The 24,271-nt window shown below is 42.5% G+C and overlaps 1 protein-coding gene across 4 annotated transcripts in view; it reads left to right on the top strand.

Moving 5' to 3' along the window:
* The first annotated feature begins 3,986 nt into the window (after positions 1-3,986).
* Positions 3,987-24,271, top strand: part of FSD1L (fibronectin type III and SPRY domain containing 1 like) — a 98,224-nt gene continuing 77,939 nt past the window's right edge. For all 4 annotated transcript variants that reach the window (XM_063455211.1, XM_063455210.1, XM_063455209.1 and 1 more), the window contains exon 1: positions 3,987-4,110. In XM_063455211.1, coding sequence (XP_063311281.1) covers positions 4,096-4,110 — 15 coding nt within the window. In that variant the 5' untranslated portion in view covers positions 3,987-4,095. The remainder of the gene's footprint in view (positions 4,111-24,271) is intronic.

The following is a 24,271-nucleotide window of genomic DNA, read 5'->3' as shown; positions in this document are numbered from 1 at the left end:
CCGATTATCATATGAGTGTTAGAGGTAAATCTGAGTGGAGATTAAAGACCTCCATCATAGGTTATGTTTGCATAGCAAGGAAAGGAATGATGTATAATACTTCTGTAGGAGAATTAACTTGTCTAGGGCAAAAAGCTTATGATGATGATACAAAGAATACAACTTGGTGGTCTGCTTCAAATGTCTCAGAACCATCTAACCCGTTTGCAAGATACGCCAATTTAAAGGATGTGTGGTTTGACCTATCCATCACATCTACCTGGAGAGCCCCAGCAAATTTGTACTGGATCTGTGGTAAGAAAGCCTATTCGGAGTTGCCACAGGACTGGGAAGGGGCATGTGTGTTGGGTATGCTCAAACCATCCTTCTTCTTGTTACCTATTGAAACAGGTGAGACTTTAGGTGTTAAAGTGTATGATGTGAATCATAGGAAGAAAAGGGGGCCCATAGAGATAGGCACCTGGGAAGATCATGAATGGCCTCCCCAGCGTATTATAGATTACTATGGGCCAGCCACGTGGGCAGAGGACGGTACCTTTGGTTATAGAACCCCAATTTATATGCTCAACCGTATTATAAGATTACAGGCAGTGGTTGAGATAATTACTAATGAGACCTCACAAGCGCTCAATCTTCTAGCGAAGCATAATACCAGGATGAGGACAGCAGTATACCAAAATAGATTAGCCTTGGATTACCTTTTGGCAGTAGAGGGAGGTGTATGTGGGAAGTTTAACCTGAGCAATTGCTGTCTTCAAATAGATGTCGAAGGGCAAGCAATAGCTGAGCTTACTAGCCATATGGTTAAACTAGCGCATGTGCCTACTCAGGTATGGAAAGGGTATAATCCAAGTAGTTGGTTTGGTAGCTGGTATGAGTGGTTTGGAGGGCTTAAGGCAGTGGTAGGTGGAGTCCTACTGATTTTAATGTTGTGTCTACTCCTGCCGTGTCTTATACCCTTAGTAGTTAGGTCTGTGCAAAGCCTGATAGAAAATATAGCAGAGAGGAAGGCTGCTGCACAGATAATGGCAATTTATAAATATAAGGCTCTAGATCAGGGAGAACCAATGCAGGAAGATGAGTGTTGAAGATTCACATCATAAGATAAGTCTGGTCTGGTTCAAGGTAACTTGCGGTGTATGCAAACCAAGGTTAAGTGATGCCTCAAGTAATTGTGAAATATCAAGAGGCATCAAAGGGTGGAATGTGGTGGAATCTCGGTAAAAATAAATTTAGTAGGCCGAGATTACCACGTGGCATGTGTACGTGCATATGCTGACGTATCGATCAGTTGGTTGCACGAGGCAAGATACGATCAGTAGTGTACGGAGCATGTGCAAGAATACAGGATGTAGTATTCCCCTCCTCCATTGTGCTGGACAGGCCATGCGGTCAAGCAGGAAGTTAATTCTTATTTGTATTGATTGGTCAAGAGAATGTGCGGGTGGAGCTTAATATGGGAGGAGTTATGTGCCTATATAAGGAGCCTGCACTATTGTCCGGGGCTCAGAACTTGCTGTATTTTGGTGACATTAGTCCCTCTGAGTCCCGATCGGTGATCCAATAAAGAATCTCTTCCTTCCTGAAGAAACCTGTGTCCATCTCTCTGTGCTTGGCTTCCGTCAGTTTCTCCGGTATCACATCCACTACACACAGTCAGACAATGCATACACAAACACAGACACTGTATTCACTATGCAATCTGCATAACAGATGTTGGCATGTTTTGGTGGTTGTTGCTTTGGTTTGGGGGGACAGCATTTCATTCTTGGACCCAGGCAGCACAATGTCTTGGGCTGGCCCTGTATGTATGTATGTATATATTTATGTGCATACAGATAGTATATATACATGTATTATAAATAAATGTGTATTATATTAAACTGTGTATTCCATTCCATCTGTACATTGTGCTAGCAGAAATGTTAGCAAATGTATACATTTTAATTAAAATCTCTTTAAAAACATGGCCCCACTACTACTAAATGAAATCCTCAGCTTTAGGCAAGTGTACCAGGGCACACAGGGTTTAAAGCCATAGATTGAGTAATAGGCAGTCCTCTTGCACCATGTCACTGTGTTTCTTCCCCAGCGGGCGCTTTTTGGGGGAGTATGGAATGCACAAACGCCAGAATGCTGACAGCGAAGTCCGCATGTTTGCATCTGCAGGGCCAATCACCCCACACTCACATGCAGCCAAACCCCATATACAATCACCCTCAGACAGCCACACACATTCACACTTCACCAACTCCACAGAGAATCACACTCAGTCAACTGCCACACAATCACACTCACCACCACACGCATCCCACTAAGGATTATTTCTCAGGGGGAGACAATAAGGGGGGGCACTTCTTTGATTCTTGCACTGGGGCCCTGTGATTCCTAGTTTTGCCCTGATCACTGCAATTCATTGTTTAGTAAATAAACCACCCAGGGTCCCAGGTGCTCCAGTGGACTGGGAGCAGGATCCCTAGTGATCCAGTGTTGGTTGAAACTGGTGGTCTAGTGGTGGAGCTCCATTGTCTGTATCAATATCAGGTACTTTAAGAGTGCCCTAGTGGTTATGGTGCTCTGTCAATGACTCAGAGCTTGATGCTGTGAGAAGGCAAAGTGCCATGCAGGAAGATCGTAAGAGCTCGCCTGGCCCCTGTCTGAGCCCTGACCCTACGCTTAGATAAAACTGGACCCAGGTTACCTGTTAGGCAACCAACTAGGCTTAGATTGTTGCTTAACAGGTAGCCTGGCTCAGCCTGGGTCCTGTCTTATCTTAAATGAACACCCCGGGCACCAAAACCACTATAGACCGTTGTAGTTAACTTATTATGGTGCCAGAAGTGCTAAGGTGTGAAACCACTTGGTAACAGTAACAATCTATCTTGGGTTCACTTGGCACAGGCCACCTCCTCTATGAGAGCATGAAACTCTCTGCATTGAACTAAGCCTGGTGGGTGGAAGCCTTGCAGTGAAATTCCTGTAACTTATGTAAGTTTCTAAACCATTTTTCTCAATGGGAAGTCACGGATAAGCTGAGTGCATCATCTGACTTACTGAAAGGTGATGCTATTGTAGAGGAGGGGTCAGGAGGATGTGCGTCATTTCTAGCACTTTGGGGGTTACATAAATTTAGGCAGAACTTATGCGAATATCCCCTCTAGTGCAGTGCTGCTTGCAGATATCTCCCTTCTCAGTTGTGCCACCACTCGCTACATTTTGCTGCTCATTTAAAGGACAACTAACGTCACCCAGACCACTTAATCTCATTTAAAGTGGTCTGGGTGCAGTGCCTGCAATTTAAAACGTTGACTTTTTGTAGGGAAAGGCAATATTTTCATTGAAGGGTTCAACACAAAACTAGTAGCTGTCTTTATGACAACCATATGAACCGCTTTCCTTGGGAGAACCGAGTCAGACTGTTATCAATTAAATGCCGCTCAGAGCAGTCGATTGGAGCAGTGCGTCGATTCGCTGCTTATGCGCAGTAGATTGCCAAAGCTAACCTATGGAGAAGCCTTAGATTGGCTAAGATCATCAATTTTGATGATTTCAGGCAGAGAGGCGGTGCGGCAGCCCCGAGACTGGTGTGGGGAGGTCTGAAATATAACTAAATCTGATTTTTAATAGTTAGTAGGGCACAATAGCGTTAGAAATAGATATTTGTATTCCTAATGCTACTGAGTTCCTTTAAGACAAAGTCTCCTTTAAGTCATATCATTGGGAACATGTCTCTAGGTCAGCCATATTCCAAAGCACATTTGCTGTCATTATCCACTATAAGTAAATTGGAATTTATGAGCACTCTACATCTGCCCTTCCTCATAATGGCATACAGGGCATCGCTAGACGTGCCAGCTCTATGGTGCCATCACGCGCCGCTCTAGCCCGCCCTCTTCATCTCGGTGGTTTGGCCGCTTTCTCTCTGGTCCTGCATTCTGGGGCAGGGACCTGCAGCTAAGGCGTAGGGGGCGTGGTCTGGCCGGGTTGGGCGGGGCCGTGCGCTGCTCACTCATCCACACTCAAGTCATTTCTTGTGTATCCACTTCCACGCATCCTCTGCCACATAAAGCCTTGCAGGAGCCCAGAGGCCCGGCCATGGACACACAGAAAGTAAGCCATTCACTGTCTGCCTGTACTCTGTCACTAGCTCTCACATGGCTCCTTGCTGCAGCCGGTGTAACTGAGTGCTTATAAATAGCAGCAGCCTTCCCATTCACTGACTGCTGGCATCCCCAGCATACCTCTAACACAGGGAGATGGGGGCCTACATAATAACAGTGTGGGGATTAAGCAGGGAAAATCAGTCATGGCTAAATAGCCCAGCTTGGGTTAACCCACTAAGTGGAGGAGGCATGGGGTTATTTAAAGGATAATTAGAAGCTGGAGGGCGAATAAAGGGTTAATGGCATTGGGAGGGGATGGATGAGGCCCCCCTACAGCCCTGGGTCATGTATTTCTTATAAATTTAGTGTGGTGCAAAGTGCTAAATGGTGAGCAGTCTCCATGGAAACCGATGGAATGCACCCATTGACTGTTCCACTTTTTAGAACTTTGCCCCAGAGTGTCTGTGTACCAGTGTTGCCTGGGGATGGTTGTGCTGCTGCTGTTGTTGGATCACCATGGGTGTGGATGGGATGTGCTTTTTTTTTTTTTTTTTCCTAACAGATTTTCTCAGTGTCCTGTCTGTCTGTGTGATTGCTTCCTCTCTCTTTTATAGTGTATTTTTCTCTTTGTCCCCTGCTCCACACCCTTTACTTGCACTTGCCTCGTTGCACTAATTGTTTCGTGGCTAGATGACATCCCACAGAGCTGAGGCAGGTGTTTTTTTTTGTTTGAAAAATGCTAAATTATCATGATGCATTGGGTGTGCAAAAGAATCTTGGGAGCACAAATCTGCATTCTGAGCCGTAAGGATGGTTAGAGAAAGTGTGCTCCTTTCTAAAGCTTTCTAGGCTACATAGTTTCTGATTTGTTACTTAAATTATCAATTTAAAATCTATGCAACTGAAAAACTCAGCTGTGTTAATGCTCACAAGTCGGCATCCCCTCCTCCCTCTTTTCTTGTCCTGATGGGATTGCACACTGTGTAGCAGGTGGAGATGTGTAAACCAGCTCAATAATTTAAAAGAGGAAGCAGAATATTTGTGCGAAACACAGTTGATTGCACAATGACAGGCAATCCATAGTCAGCTTAATTCTGAAGTAACATTTGGCAAAGTCAGAATGCCATTATCAGACAGAATCACATTCTGATCTTGCTTTCGTAGAAGCCTCAATCTCACTGTAATACAAAAAAAGTATTTATTATAGCTTTCGTCTTGCTATGGAATAAAAGAATGTATGTTTTGGATAAATAGCTAGATTTAAATAACTTGTGTCCTTCTGTTAAATAAGACATTGCAAGGACAAAAATGCTGCATAGCAAGGGACATCATATGACATGCCCCTGGGATGGAAATGAAGGCCACATAAGTATTTAGTCCATGCATCTCTTGTGCTACTTATAAATAGTTATTCCGATCGTTTTTGTTACCATTTACGCCGGCCTGTATAGCAGAAGTCCTTTTTATTTACAGAACCATGGCATTTTTGTAACTTTTATACCATTGGAATACAAAATGTATTGTACAAAATGTTTTTAACAATGTGTCAGTCACACAGAAAATATGTCATGCACAGAGAGAGATGTATAAAAGTGTTGCATATGCACAATAACCATAGAAACCATTTGGATTAGGAGAAACATTCCAAAATCAAATCTCTATTAGAACATTGCTGAACTATTTTCCTATTGCTTATGTAGGTGTATGTGCACGTGTGTATGTATATGTACGTGTATGTATGTATATGTGTGTGTGTGTGTATATATACACACACACACACCCCTATAGTCACCTGAACAACTACAGCTTAAAGGAATTCTAATGTAAACACTGTATTTTAAGAGAAAATACAGTGTTTACATTGATAGGAATACCTCCAGTGGCCGTCACTCAGACGGCCACCAGAGGGACTTCCTATCACGTAGGGCCATAAAAAGGCCTTGTACACGTCAGACATACTAAAATACGTCTGACGTGTGCAGGAGAGAGAAGGCACTGTGTGCGCGCCTTCTCTCTCCAGCCTCTCAGCAGAGGAGAGGGGGCGGGCAAAGACCGCGAGCTGAGCTGTACTACGCCATTGAATTTGCTGGGGCTATATAAATAATAAAATAATAATAATTGGACAAAATGACAGCTGTGCTCTGCCTTTAGTCCATCTAAGGCTTTACCTTAAAACAAAGTGGTCCCTACTTTGTCTTATGGTTTCTTTGGATTGTGTTAAAATTCCAACCCAGACTTAATCAGTATTTCAGAAATCTTTATGAAATACTAAAATGTGACAGATCCGCTTTAAGGAGGGAAGAGCGGTGCTAAGGTAGTGCAGAATGTTGTAGTAGTTATGGTGCTTGAAGTGTTGCAGCTGTTATTTAGCAGCCCTGTTTATTTGTAATTTTTTGCAATTTTAAATCGATACTATAGTGCCAGGAATGCAAAGCTGCATTTGTGGCACTATTGCTCCCCATGCCTACACCCTCCCTGATAGACAGCCACTGAGCGCAAACTTAGAGGTGCAATGTAAACTGCACTGTTGAACATTGCAGCACTAGGTGCAAAAGGGTCACAGCACCCAGACCACATCAATGAGCTGAAGTGATCTGGGTGCCTACAGTGTCCCTTTAATATATATGTAATTGCCAGGGGTGCCTGTAATTAAACACATGCAGAGCAGTAATCTACAGAAACCCCAGATGGAGTAGATCTTTGAGAGGAATATCTTCATTGTATAATTATTTACAAACTTTATTTTGTTTACAAATGCATTAAAAACAAGCATAATGTCAAAAAAAAAAAAGTGCTTGAACAGTACAAAGAAATTCCAATAAATGGGAGCTGTTAATGTGATATAAGTTTAAACACAGAAAGTTACTACGTTGTAACCAATTTCTAATGGCTGCAAGCCTATGTATGACAATATTTTTGTCATGCGTGGAAAAATAGAAAGTAGTCATTATTTAATCTTATGGTTCAACACACTCTTTATGAGCATTTTATTGTTTCATTTTAGTCAAGAGAGGGCTATTTCCCTCGTTGAAGAATGTGACACACCATTTTAGGGAGTGTGATTCTTGTTTTACTGTTTTGTACGTTTTGAAAACACCTTGTCTTGAATACTTGTAAGAGGTTATTCTGTTTCATGCTGGCAAATCCTTCATTTTAACGGTCACCGCCTCAAATGACAGTTCTTTTACTAGGTCAAGGGTTCAGATGTAACCACCAGCAAATCCAGTTTACACAAATATATCCCAGTTAAATGTAGTAATGAAGCCAAAATAATTTATTTTGAAGGCACAATGGTTTTTTCAGAAATACAGTTTAATCAAAATAATGCTGCATGTATGTTTCAAAGTTGAACCCCTGCCTAACACAATTTCTAACGCTAGCAACAGGGCCGGACTGGGGATACAAAGCAGCCCTGGAAAAAAACAATATATGCCAGCCCCATAAGTCATTGCGCCATTTACTGTCACATGTAATTTGTAAGGTTATGTCTTGCCACCCTAGATGATTGATATATATATATACAATAAACAATACACCCCCCATGTTTCCTATATATATATATATATATATATATATATATATATATATATACACACACACACACATGAGAACGGACAAAAGAGTAAACTCAATAGCTTGCCCTTCGGTACATCCCGACTCAGGTCTCAAAATATTTTTTTTTTTTTCCTCTCACTTGTCCCATTACAGAGAGAACATATCAGACTGGTCCCATCCGTATGGGCAGTCCAGATCCAAAATGCCAGTAAATTCCCTCTGCACGAGACATACAGCAACCTTAGAGGATTGTTTCGGCCTTCTTTTGGGCGTAGCTGATATCCCTCTAGGCACAGTGAGCACGGGGTCCACGTCTGGATTACCATTTTAACTTGGGGTGACCCATATACAACAGCTTTGAAACACAACTTAGGGAAAGATGCAAAGCCAGTAACCAACCTCATGCTTATGATTTGCATTAACAATGAAACGGCTGTCCATGAGTGGTTAACTGGCTTTGCATCTTTTCCTAAGTTGTTTCAAAGCTGTTGTATACAGCAAACACAGGCTCAAAGGAATCCATGTTTAAAATGGAATGAGGCAAAAATGTGATTCTTTGTTGAACTAATTTGCATATGCCCACCCAGAATCCTTTGTGGCAGTAACATCACTGCAAATTTGGGATTTCTCTGTGGGAAAAGCAAGTCTTATGGCTTTACTGGTGTGCAGATTTTTGTTAACATTGTATTAACTATCCACATACTTCAGGTGGATGGGGGTTTTTCAATCTTTCAATCCCCACCATAACCTTTTTGGTATATAAAAAAAAAATATATATATATATATATATATTTTTTTTTATTTTTTTATTTTTTTTCTAATATAAAATATTGGTTCTTTTAGAGGAAAACATTTTAATTATACAGTAAGCATGATCACTGACACACACATGCTCCCTACAGAAAAGCTCACGGACACACACACACACACAAATGCTTCCACGAGACAAGCTCACTGACACATGCTAACTGACACACACACTCACTAACAGGGGCACACACACAATCACTGTCATGGCTGAAGCTTACCAGGCACTGGTAGGTGGAGTTGCCATTTTGTGGCCTCTTCCTTCCGAGGTCAGCAACGTGCCGGGGGGCGGAGCTTGCATGTGGCGGGGCATGCAGCCGCAATTGATGTACATTGTGAAGGGAGACTGACAGATCTCAGTATGGCCGCCAGCAGCCTAATTGCGGCCGCACCAGCAACCAGCTCCTCCCCCTTTAATCCCTTCAGACTGACACAGGCTGGCACTGTCTGAGGGGAAAATACTTAAATAGCATTATCCTGATGAGCAGAACTGTCTGATCAGCCCCAGGTGCCGCGACCCACTGGGAAATTTCCCGGTATCCCGGTGGGTCAGTCCGGCTTTGGCTAGCAACAAACTTTTTGTTTTTTTGCATGATCACATGTATGTCCTTGAATATGTTTTGATAGAAGTGATATTCTATAAATAAATACTGTGCCACAAAATCATAGTAAGTCATGTAAGACAGTGTTTCTTCAACTTTTACTAAGAAATACGCCTGCAAGTAATATCTAGTGATTTAAATTCCAAATGAAATGTGTAGACACTGATATTTAAATTAATCCCATTTTGAAGGACAAGCCTGAATAAATGTAGGAACAAATATTTTTTTTTTTTAATAAATATGACATAATGTGAATATTATGTATACAAGCTGAAGTATATGAACTATTAATCTGAACTATGAAAGTCACAAAGTGAAAATATTATACACACGTTATCGTTACACACAGAGAACACTGACACACAAACTTATAGCTTTGGGGCAATTATATAAGACCAAATCAGAAAACAGAACCTTATTTTTTATGTATGTAAAAATAAAACAAATCCTCAATTTGTTTGATACTTGGCATTCCTGCCCAGTTAATGGATTCCTTGAACTTGCATCACCACTGCTCAAGCAGCACCATTATCCCTCAATTAGGGTCACAATTCAACAACAAAATATGTTTGTTGCAAAACAAAAGTACTTCAAGTGGAGTTGGGTTTTTTGTTGTTGGGTTTTTTTTTTTTGGGGGGGGGGGAATCAACAGTAAAAAAAGATGAGGCTGAACTTGATGCATACTTGTCTCTTTTTTCAGCATTGTAACTATAAAACGGTCACCAAGCACCAGTCTGGTGACGTGGATACCATCTGCAGTAAATCCTCCTTCTTCTGTTACAATTTGACATTTTTGAGGGACTTCAGTATAAGCTACTGCTATTTTTTTTTAATTGACTCAATTTTCTATAGATTTTACCAATGCTTGCCTACATTTTTGTTTACTTACTGTATTTCCGACATCCTGAGCTCAATGTTTGCCTTTTATATGTAAATATTGGCTGACAGGCAGAAAGCTGACAACTTAAAGGGACATTCCAGGCACCCAGACCACTTCTGCCCATTGAAGTGGTCTGGGTGCCAACTCCCACTAACCTTAACCCTGCAAGTGTAATTATTGCAGTTTTCATAAACTGCAATATTTACCATACAGGGTTAACTCCTCCTCTACATGGGACTTCCGTGTTTATAGCACACGAAAAGTGTGCTATAGCGTCGCTGGATGTCCTCACGCTGTGTGAGGACCTCCAGCGTCGCTGAAATCCCCATAGGAAAGCATTTTTCAATGCTTTCCTATTAGGAGGTCTAATGCGAGTGTGCGGCATTGCTGCGCATGTGCATTAGGTCTCCCCCGCCGGCAGCCGTGCATGCTCAATAGGTCTCCCCCGCCGGATGACGTTGGCGGGGGAAGAGCGTGGGTGGACCCTGAACCAGCGCCGAGGGACATAGGCGCTGGATACAGGTAAGTCACTGAAGGGGCTTTAACCCCTTCAGCAACATGGGATGGGGGGTGGGAGGGAGAGAGGACCTGCAGTGCCAGGAAAACGGTTTGTCACATAAAAAACAGCCAAGGTCAATGGGAGGCTGGCTTCACCCTCAAACTCGTCCTACCCAACCTCTCAGGATCTAATGTGTGGGCAGCCTCAGAAAATGACATCATTGCGCCAGAGTCCACCAGGTAGCGCTTCGAATGGGACAATGCACGCATCTGTTACTCCAGACGTGAGGAGGCTGTCCAATTTGGCAGGTTCGGCAGTAATTAGTGACATTGTATAAGTCGTTCTGCCTGTTTGTGCTACGATGTAATTACGTGACCCACCATTGTGACATGTTAAAAGAACTAAACTGGCTGTCGCTGGAATCCAGACGCACCCTTTATCTTTCCAGCCTTGTGTTTAAGAGCTTTCTGGAAAGCTCCCGCCCTACCTGAGCAGAATGCTCTCATCGGCTGTTCCCACCTCCTATAACTTCCGATCCAGTACCAGCACTTGATTTAGTCTGCTTCAATACAAAAAGAAAGCAGCATTTTCATTTTCTTACAGAGCACCTGAATTATGGAATGACCTCCCTCACACTTTCAAATATTCCCCAGGCATAAAGTCATTTAAGAGATCCCTCTCTACATACCTCAAAACACAATGCACCTGTCACGGTTGATTATATATTTCCTACCTGTCCTATGTTAGATTTTGTATATATTGTGTATTAATATTGTTTTTGTATTTTATTGTACACTATTGTATCAATACAATGTTTTGTGGGCCCATGACATACTTGAAAACAAGAGAAATCTCAATGTAACCTTCCTGGTAAAATATTTTATAAATAAATAATGCATAAGTACTATATATATATATATATATATATATATATATATATCTATCTCAAAACAGGACAGCACTCTCTGGACTTTTCAAAATTTAAAATATAACATTTTATTGTCATTATCTAATTAACGTTTCAGCTTGATCACCTCAAGCTTTTCTGATGAAAACTTGAGGGGATCGAGCTGAAAAATTGAATTTTTATTTTTTTGGTTAATGACAATAAATGTTATGTTTTACATTTTGAAAAGTCCCGAGAGTGCTATCCTGTTTTGGCTTTTGTATTTCTGCCAGACAAGCACCAGGCAAGGAATTTCAATCTATGGAGTGCAATTTTATTTATATATATATATATTCCCCTTACGTACAGACAGCTGATATAAGCTGTTACTGCATATTGGCGATCTCACCTTTTTATATTAAAATGTTGAGATGCCATAGTCTGAAATAATAAAATTGCTTCACTAACGAATTAAACGAACTCTGCAAACAGAGTGTTACCTTTTTGTTTTCTTATAAAAATGCTGATTTCAAGAGTGATCACCACTTAAACAATGCTCCAAAATTGAATTCTCTGCAATGTCATAATTCACTTGAATTGTACCCCAGCACAGAACGGATGTGAGGCTTCTCATAGAATAGCATTAGTTTCTGTACTTATTTATGAGAAGCACTCCAGGTGTTGCTATGCATGCTTCCTGCCTTCCACAGCTTCTGTATGAGAAGCGCTGGATTGGTTGGGAGAATATTACTAGTGATGATATTCTGCGGGCAGAGCAGAGCTGTGGTGAAGAGGCCCTGTCAATCCACTGTTCTATGCAAAAAATCAACCAGTGAAAGTGAAGTGTGCACTCCTCGTATATAACGTTTTAAAGGAAGGGATAACATTGACTTTTAATTGCTATTTTTTTTTTTTTTTTTATCGCTGCTCTTATTTGTTCTTAACTCTTGTCCGTTTCATAATCTGCACTGTAGCTGAATGCAGAGGAAATAGAAATGGATCCTCACTCCCCTACCCTCTTTAATGTTTAAATGCCACCACCACTTCACAGCAGCTGTCCTGTGGAATAGTATTGCCTGTTTAATTATATACAGTAGGAAGTCCTTGAGTACTGAACACTGCCTCTTTGGGGATTATGGTTTTAAGTCGTACAGTGAAGCACATTCTCCAAACTAGAGCACTCTCTGACGCTGTGGAAACTTATATATGCATAGACAGGTCTTTTTTACTTTACGTGAACAAAGTTACAGGATGTGGGTTTTTGATTGTCTGAGATAACTGAAAAGTCTATATTATTAAATTAAAATTGACTCAAAGAGAAAGGTAATAATGTAGTTTTTTTCTTACTTTTATTTTGTTTAAATTGTTTCAGTTTAGAAACATAGAATGTAATGGCAGAGAAGAACCGTTTGGCCCATCTAGTCTTCCCAATTTTATAAATACTTTCATTAGTCCTTTGCCTTGTCTTAAGTCTGATATCCTTATGCCTATTCCATGCGTGCTTAAACTCCCTCACTGTGTTAACCTCTACCATTTCAGCTGGAAGGCTATTCCATGGTTCCACTACCCTCTCTGTAAAGTAATACTTCCTGAGATTATTTTTAGACCTTTGCCCCTCTAATTTTGAGATTATGCCCTCTTGTTGTGGTAGTTTTTCTTCTTTTAAATATAGAAGAAAAACTACCACAACATGCTTACATGGCATTTTTTTTATTGATATGCAAGCACTGTTAGAGTACAATGCCTACCAGAAAATGCTTCTGTGTCAGTATGAAGTATTTATGTAGTTGTAACAAACAAAACCTCTATAATAATGTTTACGTTGAAAGAATCAAACGAAATTGAACCACTCCCAAAGCCTCAGTCCTCCAGAATGCAGAGCCTCCCATTGCAATTGGCGAGCAAGAATTTTACGCTTTGCAAATTAGAAGCGTTATAGTTAGGCAGTTGTCTTGCAACTACAATTGAAGACTCCAACTGGAAAATTGAAAAGTTTTCTGGATTTGTTTCTTTATGGTCAATTCAAGTGATTCTACATATAGAGGACAAATGTGAAAGAAATGTATGTTTGTTTTCGATTTATTTTTTCATAGCAGACTAAAACCACTCCATCTGATGCATGTAATACAGTTTGGACTAAAGAATAGGGGGATATTGATTCTCTGTGTTAATCCATTGCTATAGAATAGGCTACCTGGCTAAAAAAATAATAATTCCATTTCTGTTTAAGAAATTTGTGAACTCATTCTTTTAGAATCTGTTGAGTTTTTCCTGTGGCCATAAGCAGTGGTGTAGATCTGCTCTTGAGTCCCCACGCTTGGGACCTTGAATCACGGAGTTCCAGTTTGAATTGCTTGTCTGATGGTCAATTTTTGTATGCATTTTTTAGTATGTTGCCACCGGAAAAAAATAGTGTAAATCAAGGGTAACGGTCTCTGGTTGTGTGTAAGGATTAGAAGTGTCTGTAATTTGCCTCAAGGGGGTGGGTTAAGGGTGATCAGAATGTTTGTGCTGGAAGTCATATAATCAGATATTGAAGTAATTAATTAGGGATTTTCTTTATTTATTTTTTTAACAAAGCGGTCAAGCTGGCAGGATCTTTCCTCTTCCCTCGAATGATGTCAGATCCTGTTTGACATTTATACAATAAAGTGGTTATAGTTAACTAAGGCAATTTTCTTTGAGAGGTTAACCTTTGTGTGTGGTTTACCTCTCCTTGTTAAATTTCTTATTTAACTTACCGGCCATCAACTTAACACCATTTAAGTGTTAACATTTTATTCTGTTAAATAATGGCACCATTGCTAATGCATATGATCAATTTGATCATATGTTTTTCTTAATGTATTCAGGGTGAGTGTAAAAAAAAAAAAAAAAAAAAAAAAATGTGTGTGTGTATGTGTATATATATATATATATATATATATATATATATATTACATTTTTATTTATTTTTTTATTTTTTTATAGAAAGTTGAGCATCACCTGCATATCTCAAGTTGGACTTTGGAAAGTCTTCCTTGGACTTGGGCACAGAAACTTGAGAAATCATGTTTTCACAATTATCCCAAAATTCCCAGCTTGACATGCAAATGAGCATTACATTGTGTTTCATGCTTCATACTGCATTTCTGCAGATAACCTTGGCATTGGACACTGTTTTAAACACAGTTTGTTTGTTTTGTTTTTTTAAATGAACGCACAGGTTCCAAAAGGGTCAGTGACCAGAAACCAGCAATGGGGCTGGCCCCAAACCTTCCGAAACCCAAAAGCCCAGCACCTGCTGTGGTTATTACTGGGAGAAGCAAACAACCTTATACTTATATACTGGAGAAAAACCGAGACACCCACCGTGACACAATGGATAGACAGGGTAGAAGTAATGAGAGAAATGGAGAACCTACATTGGTCTACACTAGGCCGTCATGACAAATATACAAACACATGGGAACCCTGGCTAAAGTACTGGGCACAGAAAGGCAATAAGCGTGACCAATAACAAATGAACCTATACAGTACCTAATGGAACCCTTACCCCCCCCCCCCATGGGGAATCCAAGGAACCCTGACCCCATCCCATCACCTGTACCAATACCTAGTTATTACCCCCGGCCCTGATGTCTCATTGTCGAAAGGGGGAGACTACAATACAGATCAATAAGCCCTCCAGAAACTCCTCAAAACCCAGAGGGAGACCCAAGGAGATAACAACAACACTGTTTACATCAGATACCTAGAACCCAAAGGAGCGTGACCCCTAGAGCAGTGTTTCCCAACCCAGTCCTCAAGGCACACCTACCAGTCCAGGATTTAAGGATTACACAGTTTTGTCTAAGGTGTTTTTAGAAAAAAAAGAAAAAACACCTTAGACAAAACTGTGTAATCCTTAAATCCTGGACTGGTAGGTGTGCCTTGAGGACTGGGTTGGGAAACACTGCCCTAGAGGGATTCAGAGAGGTTAGAAGAAGGTAGCTCCTCCACAGGAGTTCAATGAGGAACCAAAAAAGTATTGTAACATACAATGTAACTAACCATGTGTTAATTATGCAATGTAACAATCCTACGTAAACCTATTACAATATGCCTGTTGTGAAACCTCCCATCTCGAAGATCTCCCTTTTTTTTCTGTACCCCACTCCCTTTGATATAACCCAATAAAATTGGAATTAAACACAGAAACCAGCAATGGACTGCAGTTTCAACATTGTGGATCTCATCAGCATGGTGCTGGTTCTGGTCTGGAAGTTGAATCACTGTTCCTTTAAAAAAAAAAAAAAGTGGGGAGTGTTTACTGTGTTCGGTGTCACCACAATCCTTTTTTTTTTTTTTTTTGTATCTAGCTATAAGTATATAGGGTATGTATAAATATGTCTCTAGTCACTAGTAACCCAAAAGCACTTGCATACATAGTTGCTATAGACAGCAGCTTAGTTAGCATCACAATTGAAGATTATGCTAGCGCTAGTGTACTTATAATCTTAATTTTAATAATGACAGGAGGCGAGTATTTTGCATTACTCTCTTTACTAAACTCCACAGCAGTAAAGAAAGTGAAAACATTTAAACCAATCAAAATGCAAACAGGGAGTATATTGTCCCAGTGAACAGGCTCCTCCCCCTCTTTCAGACGCGACATCGGAACAGGGAAGAAGGTTGGCGATAAAGTCTGTAACGAACATCAGTAGTGGTATCTAACGGGAATGATGAACTTCTTGGCTTGAGTAGAAACAGGCGCCAACAGGTCAACGTCCGATAGGGGTCTTTGGTCTTTATATGATGAACCGTAATCCTATGGTTATGCCGTAGATGTTCCAAATTTTTACGAAATTAAACTGAAAAGAGAATATGAGAAGGTTAGGCACCGGTCTTGAAACTGTTTGTAGTCATGACAGTGATCCATCGGCCAACATTGCACTAGTATAATTTGCGTATTCAGTGTATAATCTACTAGTAGTTAAATAGGCTGATGATAACAGAGGATACATTATGCCTAACATATTAGTTCAAGGAGACTGGAGAAAAAACAGGAAATGGAAAGATGTAGACAACATATGAATAGAGTAGTTCCCCTCCTCTCCGGGTGGGAAAATACTCGCCTCCTGTCATTATTAAAATTAAGATTATAAGTACACTAGCGCTAGCATAATCTTCAATTTTATCACATGACAGGAGGCTTCCTATTTTGCATTTTTAACGCTGTAGGATAAGAAACATAGCTGCATCGGAGTTAGGTCGGAAATAGAAGGTGCGAAATGTAGATTCTCTAGACCAATCTGCGGAGCATAGGATATCCGTTAGGGAGGCACACGCCATGAAGGCTGAGGATGCTGCTGCTCCGCGTACAGAGTGGGCTCCGAACGTAGTGTCAATGCCGGCTAGCGATAGTAGCCAGCGAACCCATCTCGCTAGGGTTTTGGTAGTGATGGGGACATGTGGTCTAACATATGATACTAGGAGTTGACCTGATGGTGTAGACCGGAGTGGTAGGGTAGTTTCCACGTATTGTTGTAGAGTGGAGACGACGCAGAGTTGTGGATCTGTGGGGAAGAAAGGATAAAACACAGATGTGGAGTCCGTCTTAGTGCGACGAGATATCCGGAATGTAACTCCTTCTGGGGAGATTGAGAAAGTGTCTATGTCCAGTGCTCGAATGTCTGACACCCTACGGAAGGAGACCAGGCAAAGCAAGACTGTGAGTTTTGCTGATAGTTGACGGAGGGAGAGTCTGTCATTAGTTGGCCAGTCTCTCAGGAATCGGAGGATTACGTCGACGTCCCAGAATTGAGAATATTTCGGCCCTGGGGGGCGTTGTAATCGAATGCCTCTCAGGAGTCGACATACGAGTGGGTCCTTACCAACCGGGATCCCTTGTATGGGGACATGGGCCGCTGAAATAGCTGAACGAATTACGTTAAGTGATCTGTAAGACCGGCCTAATGAGAATAGGTGGGATAGGAAGTTCAAGATGGTTGAAATAGGGGCCGTAAATGGATTGAAGTTCCGTTCCAAACACCAAGTGGACCAGGAATTCCAAGCGGATAGGTATCATCTTCTGGTTCCGGGGGCCCATGAGTCCCATAGTAGTTCCTTAGCAGTCTGCGATAGTTCACCGACTTGCCAGGAGCCCCTGATAGTGTCCAAGCCACCAGATGGAGGCGATTGTCTAGGATGAGTGGATGAGGGTTGCCTTTTGGATCTGTGAGAATGTACTGATGATGAGGTAGTAGGAGAGGATCGTTGCATGATAGAGCTAGGAGATCTGGGAACCATGGTTGTCCCCTCCATAGTGGAGTGATGAGTACTAGCGAGGTTTGCTGGTTCTTCAGGTAGTGTATGGTCCTCGCTATCATGGCGAAAGGAGGGAAGGCGTAGGCTCCCGTGATCGGCCATGGTTGTAGGAATGCGTCTACTGCTGCGCTCTCCGGATCCGGGAGCCAGCTGAAGTATAATTTTGTTTGTCTGTTGTTGCGGGACGCAAATAGGTCCAGGTGGAGTGGTCCTAGGCATTCCGCAATGTGGTTGAAGATTTGTGGATCCAGTTTCCAGTCGCTGGTGTCCCGCCAGTGGCATGAGAACCAATCCGCTGTGAGGTTTGTCTCTCCTGGGAGGTATTCCGCTGTGAGGGAGATGTTGTGGGGTAGGCAGAAGTCGAAGATTTGTTTAGTTATTTCCGACAGGAGACGGGAGCGTGCTCCGCCTAGGCGGTTGATGTAGCGTACTGCAGAGATGTTGTCCATCCGGAGGAGGATGCAGCAATCCGACTTGTCCTTCGCTAGGCTTCGGATAGCGAAAGACCCGGCTAGGAGTTCTAGGCAGTTTATATGTAAGTTGAGGTCTTGGGATGTCCAGGCGCCTCCTGTCTATATATTTTCGCTCGTCGCGCCCCATCCCCAGAGACTGGCGTCTGATTCTAATATCATGTCGGGAGCCTTTCTGAAGATGGCTCGGCCGTTCCATGCCTCCATGCTGTCCAGCCACCATCTGAGTTTGTCTCTGACTTCCTCTGTCATCGGGACCGGCTGATCGTTTGAGGGGTTTTCCCTGAGGAAGGAAGCTTTGAGACGTTGCATCGCCCTGTAGTGAAGTGGACCGGGGAATATAGCTTGAATGGAAGCAGAGAGAAGTCCAACAATGCTTGCGAGGGTGTGGAGTGGAATGGTGTGGCAGCGGATGGCCCTGCGTAATTCCTTTTTTTTTTTTTTTTTTTTTTTTTTTTGCTGTCGGTAGCCGTAGAGTGCTGGAGGTGGAATCTATCTCGAATCCCAGAAATTGGACTGTTTGTGATGGGGAGATAGCCGATTTTTGAAAGTTCACTGTGAAGCCCAGGGATGACAGGAGATCCGTGGTGTAGCGTGTGTGCCGTATCAGTCTGAGTCTGTCTGAGCAGAACAGTAGGAGGTCGTCCAGGTATATAAGGCAGCGAATGCCTTGAGCTCGAAGATGTGCGACCACGGGTTTCAACAGTTTGGTGAAGCACCATGGGGCCGAACTGAGGCCGAAGGGGAGGCACGTGAATTGCCAAGGACGGCCTTGCCAGTGGAAACAAAGGTATTGTCTGCAAGATTGGTGGACAGGTACAGAGAGATATGCGTCCTTGAGGTCGAGTCTCGTGAACCAATCCTTGTCTTGTAAGAGGTCTCTTAGAAGATGTATGCCTTCCATCTTGAAGTGGTTGTAAGCGACGTATTGGTTGAGTTGTCGTAGGTTTATGACTGGTCGTAGATCGCCCGTTTTCTTCTTTACTAAGAAGATGTTGCTGAAGAAACCTCGAGGGTCGGAGGCGGGTTCGATCGCGCCTTTCAAGTATAGGGTTTGTAGTTCGTCGTTGATGGGATGTGGTAGTTCCGTCTGTCGAGGTTGGTCTACGAACTCTATGACGTAGCCTTGTACTGTCTGTAGGATCCATGCGTCCGTGGAGATGGAGGTCCATTCCTGGAAGAAAAGAGATATGCGACCTGCTGTATGCATTGGAAGGGAAACATGGGTGAAATGGTTGCTTACCTGAGGAGAAACGTGCTCTGCCTCGAGTGCGTGGTCCGCGACCTCTGTCTGCGCCTCAAGTGTAGGAAGATGGGCGGTATCCCATCTCTGGGTAAAAGGGTTGGGGTCTCGTAGATCGGGGGCCTGAGGGCCAGAAACGGCTGGCAGCACGGCCCCTTTGGCGGCCAGCCCGTCCAAAAACACCCCTGGAGGGGTTTTGTCTAAAGACTCTTCGCATTGATGTCTGAGCCTTGTTCAATGATGTGTAGACGTTAACATGTCTGCTCAATTCTTTAAGGAAAGGTTCTCCAAAGAGCTTGCCCTATGCCATAGGACCTAGTTCTTTGGTGCCCAACTCCACCAACTGCCCGTCAATGCGGAGAAGTGCTGCTTTGCGTCGCTCGGATGATAAGGCGATATTGGCATTACCCACAAAACAGAAGTACCTTTGTGCCCATTCCCGCACATCATGTGCCCATTCGCGCACCATAGTAGCGTCTAATTGATCGGCTTTGGCTAGGGCATCGTCGGCCAAATACATAATTCTGGATAGTGGTCCCACTGAATCCAGAAGTTTATCCTGTACCCCTCTAAACCCTTTCTCCACTCCTTTGTGTGGGTCACGGCCACCTCGTGACATAAAGGTACTCATCACCTGATCGAATTCTGGAGTGTCCGCAACGTGGTCAGGTAGAATAGGTCGTGGGCATTCCGACCTCAAGCGGTTGCGGACTGTCTTGTCCATGGACTTTCGTAACCAGAGGTGCATGAACCTCGCTAAGTGGTCGGGTGGTGTTTAGTCGCTTGAGCGTGGGTGTCTTATTTTTCGTGGGTCAAAAAGTTTTTGTCCCAGCGGGTCGAATATGGTGTCTTCGTCTTCCTGCGGGGTTTCCGCGTTGTCTGGTTCTTGGGGTTCTCCCATGAATGTGTGTTGTGGAAAGAAGGATTGTGATCCTGAGTCTGAGCCCCAAGCATCCTCGTTGGAATCTGACTCGTCCGCTTGCCATTTATCTAGGATGGCCATGGATTTAGCGTGAGATTCTTCTTCCGAAGAGTACTCGTGTTGCGGGTTCAGGGTGGTGGCTTAGCGGTTTTAGTGCGTTTAGCTGGGTTTTTGCCTTTGTTAGGGTTTTGGTGACCCTTTTCGCCTTTCCAATGGCGTTTGCCCGTGAGGGTTTCTGGGCTCTTGCGTGATTCTGGTTCATCAGAATCTGAGTCATGGCGGGATGGGTGGGTTTTTGATGGTTTCCTCTTGTCAGGACCAGAGGCCATCATTTTGGAGAGAACTTTCTCCTTGGAGGCGGATACGGCCTCGTTTACCATGTTTTGGAGCTCTGTTGTCTGAGAGGTCTCCATAATGCATGAATATGTGTTTGGCACAGGGCGTATGATAGAGGTCAGTATGCTGTATTAGACAGTAATAAGCTGTTTTAGTATCGTTATGCGGACCCCAGCAGGGTGCAATAACGTGTTTTTGTTGTACAGAGTACAAATTACCCCAGCAGGGTTTATAAAAGGTATGATAATGGTTTGAGGAGAAAACCAAATAACCCCAGCAGGGTTGTAAATATATTATACCCCAGCAGGGTATGTAGTGGTATGTATGAGAAGGTTATACCTTCAGCAGGGTCTGTGACCAAGGAGAACTGTGGCAAAATCACCCCAGCAGGGTATATAGAGCCAATGGTAATAATAATAAATAGCCCCAGCAGGGCAGGATACAAAACCACTAGTTGGGATTTTTGTTCTGGGCCTCACCCAGGGTTGTAGAGGTGGCCACAAAGCGACCTCTTTAGCAGCACAGTTTAAGGGCAGCACCCCAAGCAGGCACCTTATGTGCCTTTAACAGCTTTTAAGCTTTTATAACTGCCTCTGTGGAGTATTGCGGTAGAATTCCGTCCAGTGTGTGTCCCTCACGGCACTGGCGGCACTGGCGGCACTTTCAAGATGGCGTCCGTAATCTCACGAGATTTTGCGGGATTAAAGATGGCCGCCGCTGGTGCCGAGCCGCGGCAAAATGAGTGAGAGGGAGCCGGCAGGGGCGGCAAAGCAGGGGGCAAAGTCTGAGGGACCTGCCAAAACTCGGGGACCGCCCGAGGGCGGAAAAAACGAGCGGGAAAACGGAGCAAGGCCGTTGGGACTAGGGAGACAGTCAAAACAGTCCCAGTAAAGGAGGGAAAGGAAGTTAAAGTAAAAATACAGGGAACACAAGTAGAGAAAGTAATAGGAAATGAAGAAATAAAGTAAATAAGCAAATGTATGAGCAATTATAAATGACAAAACTTATATATTATGAAGTAATAAGGGAAGAGCCAAAAACTCTGACCTGTCTGCGATGGAGCAGTAAAGAAAGAGGGGGATGAGCCTGTTCACTGGGACAATATACTCCCTGTTTGCATTTTGATTGGTTTAAATGTTTTCACTTTCTTTACTGCTGTGGAGTTTAGTAAAGAGAGTAATGCAAAATAGGAAGCCTCCTGTCATGTGATAAAATTGGGCACATGCATGGTTGAACACTTGCACACAAAGACATTAAAACTAGTGTCTTAAAATGTTGAAGGAATCTGTGAGCATTCAGAAGCATAAATACATAAACTTACATAGGTTAACATTTATCAGAGAGAGGACTGTGATGTTCCACGTATCTCTTTTTGTAGGTGCAAGAAGCTGTGATCTAAGCAGCACAACTTTCTATCCTACATCCTTTCGCTCTCTGTATCAGTTGGGGTGGGCCTTATGCCTTAAAGTGCTTGATGTGAAAACTATGATTGACTTCCTTTCCACTCTGTGACTCCTCATACCTCTCTATTATTTCCCCCCTCTTTAATATATTCCATTAAAAGAACAATGAATAGTATGGCAGCATCTATGACATGGCAAAGAACCACAGAGAAGTCAGAAATCGGTGAATTCCACTTAAGGAAATATTCATATACATAAAGCGTTTTTGATGTCTTACTATATTTCCTTTTTGGATTATCCATTTAACAGGAGTTATGAAAAAATGACTAGAGGATTGCAAATTGTAGTTTAAAATAGCTGAGGAATAGAATGTTTCCAATTCAACAATTTGTGAACTAAAATTTTCCAAATTGCTAAAATTAATGGTTTTAACTTAACCCAGTAATGTTTGGCACCAGATAAACTAGTAGCTGAGTAATACAGAAACCTATTAGGATTCTGTATTATCTTTATGTAGATTTGGTAATAGCACCCTTGGTATTGTGCACATTTCCATGTATCTGTATAGCAACAAGTCTGCCAAATTACTTTTAAGTACGATATTCAATTTGCCAGCTAGACGTCATTTAGTTATTGCCAGTAGAGAGAGAATAAAAGCCATGCATAATTCAATTAACATGCTCGTCAGCCTTAAATCCTAAATCCTTCTTAACATCACCTTTATTAGTTCAGGGACTTTGTAGCTGCATTTTTAACTTCTGCAATGCCAGTGTCCTGGCATTACTCCTAATCTCATCGACTAGTAGACAAGGCATGCCTACCAGTAATTTCTTAAATGAGATTAGACTGATCTCTGGAAAAAGCTTTCTTTCATAGTTTAAAAGCAAAGCTGCCTCATCCTTCCCAATGTAATTTGTTCCTTGTTGCCGTTGAGTGACTTCATATAATTTGTTGTATTAAATTGGGATTCCGATATCCCTTCTGGCCTTGTGTGCTTGTTCCCCTTCCCTTGTGAAATGGACACACATGCACTCAAAACATCATTATGAAGCATCATTGTGCCTTGATTTTTCTACAGTACACATATTCCAACTGTTTTGGCACATAAAATACATGACTAGTCAATCTTTATAAAACGCTACATACCCAAATATATTCACTACAAATAATGAGTGCACAATCAACTAAGCACTTATTTTGTTTCTGCATGTGGGTGGCTTGTCCTGCTGAGAGATGGCACTTGAACAACATGCTGTAAGCTGGGTATCTGTTTATATGTAGAGGTTTTGTGTATCACGTTACTTACTGTGGATTACATTTCTGCACTAGGGAAAGTTAGTGCGATGAAACTACTGAAACATTAGTATGTGGTTTCACTTGGTTAGTAATTCTCTTAGTGTATATGTTAAATAGACATGGTCAGAATTATCCAGGTAATTAAGTGTTTGCTGAATAATGTCCTTAAAGGGACACTATAGTCACCAAAAGAACTTTAGCTTAACAAAGCAGTTTTTGTGTATAGATTATGCCCATGCAGTCTCACTGCTCAATTCTTTGCCATCTAAGTTAACTAACTTTGTGCATATAGCCTTGTAAAAGCTCCCTGCATGTGACTTGCACAGCCTTTCTAAACAATACCTGTAAAGAGTTCTCTGTTTACACTTCATTTGTTACACAGTCTGTTTAATTTAGAATTTCTCATCTTCTGGTCTATTAAAGGACCACTATAGTGCCAGGAAAACATACTCGTTTTCCTGGCACTATAGTGCCCTGAGGGTGCCCACGCCCTCAGGGTCCCACTCCCGCTGGGCTCTGGGTAGGAGGAAGGGGATAAACTTACCTCTTTCTCCAGCGCCGGGCAGGGAGCTCTCCTCTCCTCCCTCTTCTTCAGTCACCGGCTGAATGCGCATGCGCAGCAAGAGCCGCGCGCGCATTCCGCCAGTCTATAGGAAAGCATTCACAATGCTTTCCAATGGACGCTGGCGTCTTCTCACTGTGAAAATCACAGTGAGAAGCGCGGAAGCGCCTCTAGCGGCTGTCAATGAGACAGCCACTAGAGGCTGGATTAACCCTATTATAAACCGCAGCTATGTTTATAAAAAAAAAAAGGGGTTAAACCTAGCTGGACCTGGCACCCAGACCACTTCATTAAGCTGAAGTGGTCTGGGTGCCTATAGTGGTCCTTTAATCACATGCTATACCCTGCAGGTGCCTCCTATGCATGTGACCACAGTTCAATTTGCAGAGCAGGAGATAAAACCTTATATTGCAAGTTAC

Source organism: Pelobates fuscus, chromosome 5 (assembly GCF_036172605.1).
Source record: "Pelobates fuscus isolate aPelFus1 chromosome 5, aPelFus1.pri, whole genome shotgun sequence".
NCBI classification, from domain to species: Eukaryota; Metazoa; Chordata; class Amphibia; order Anura; family Pelobatidae; genus Pelobates; species Pelobates fuscus.
The sequence above is the reverse complement of the archived record's forward strand: the minus strand, read 5'-3'. Positions and strand labels throughout refer to the sequence as shown.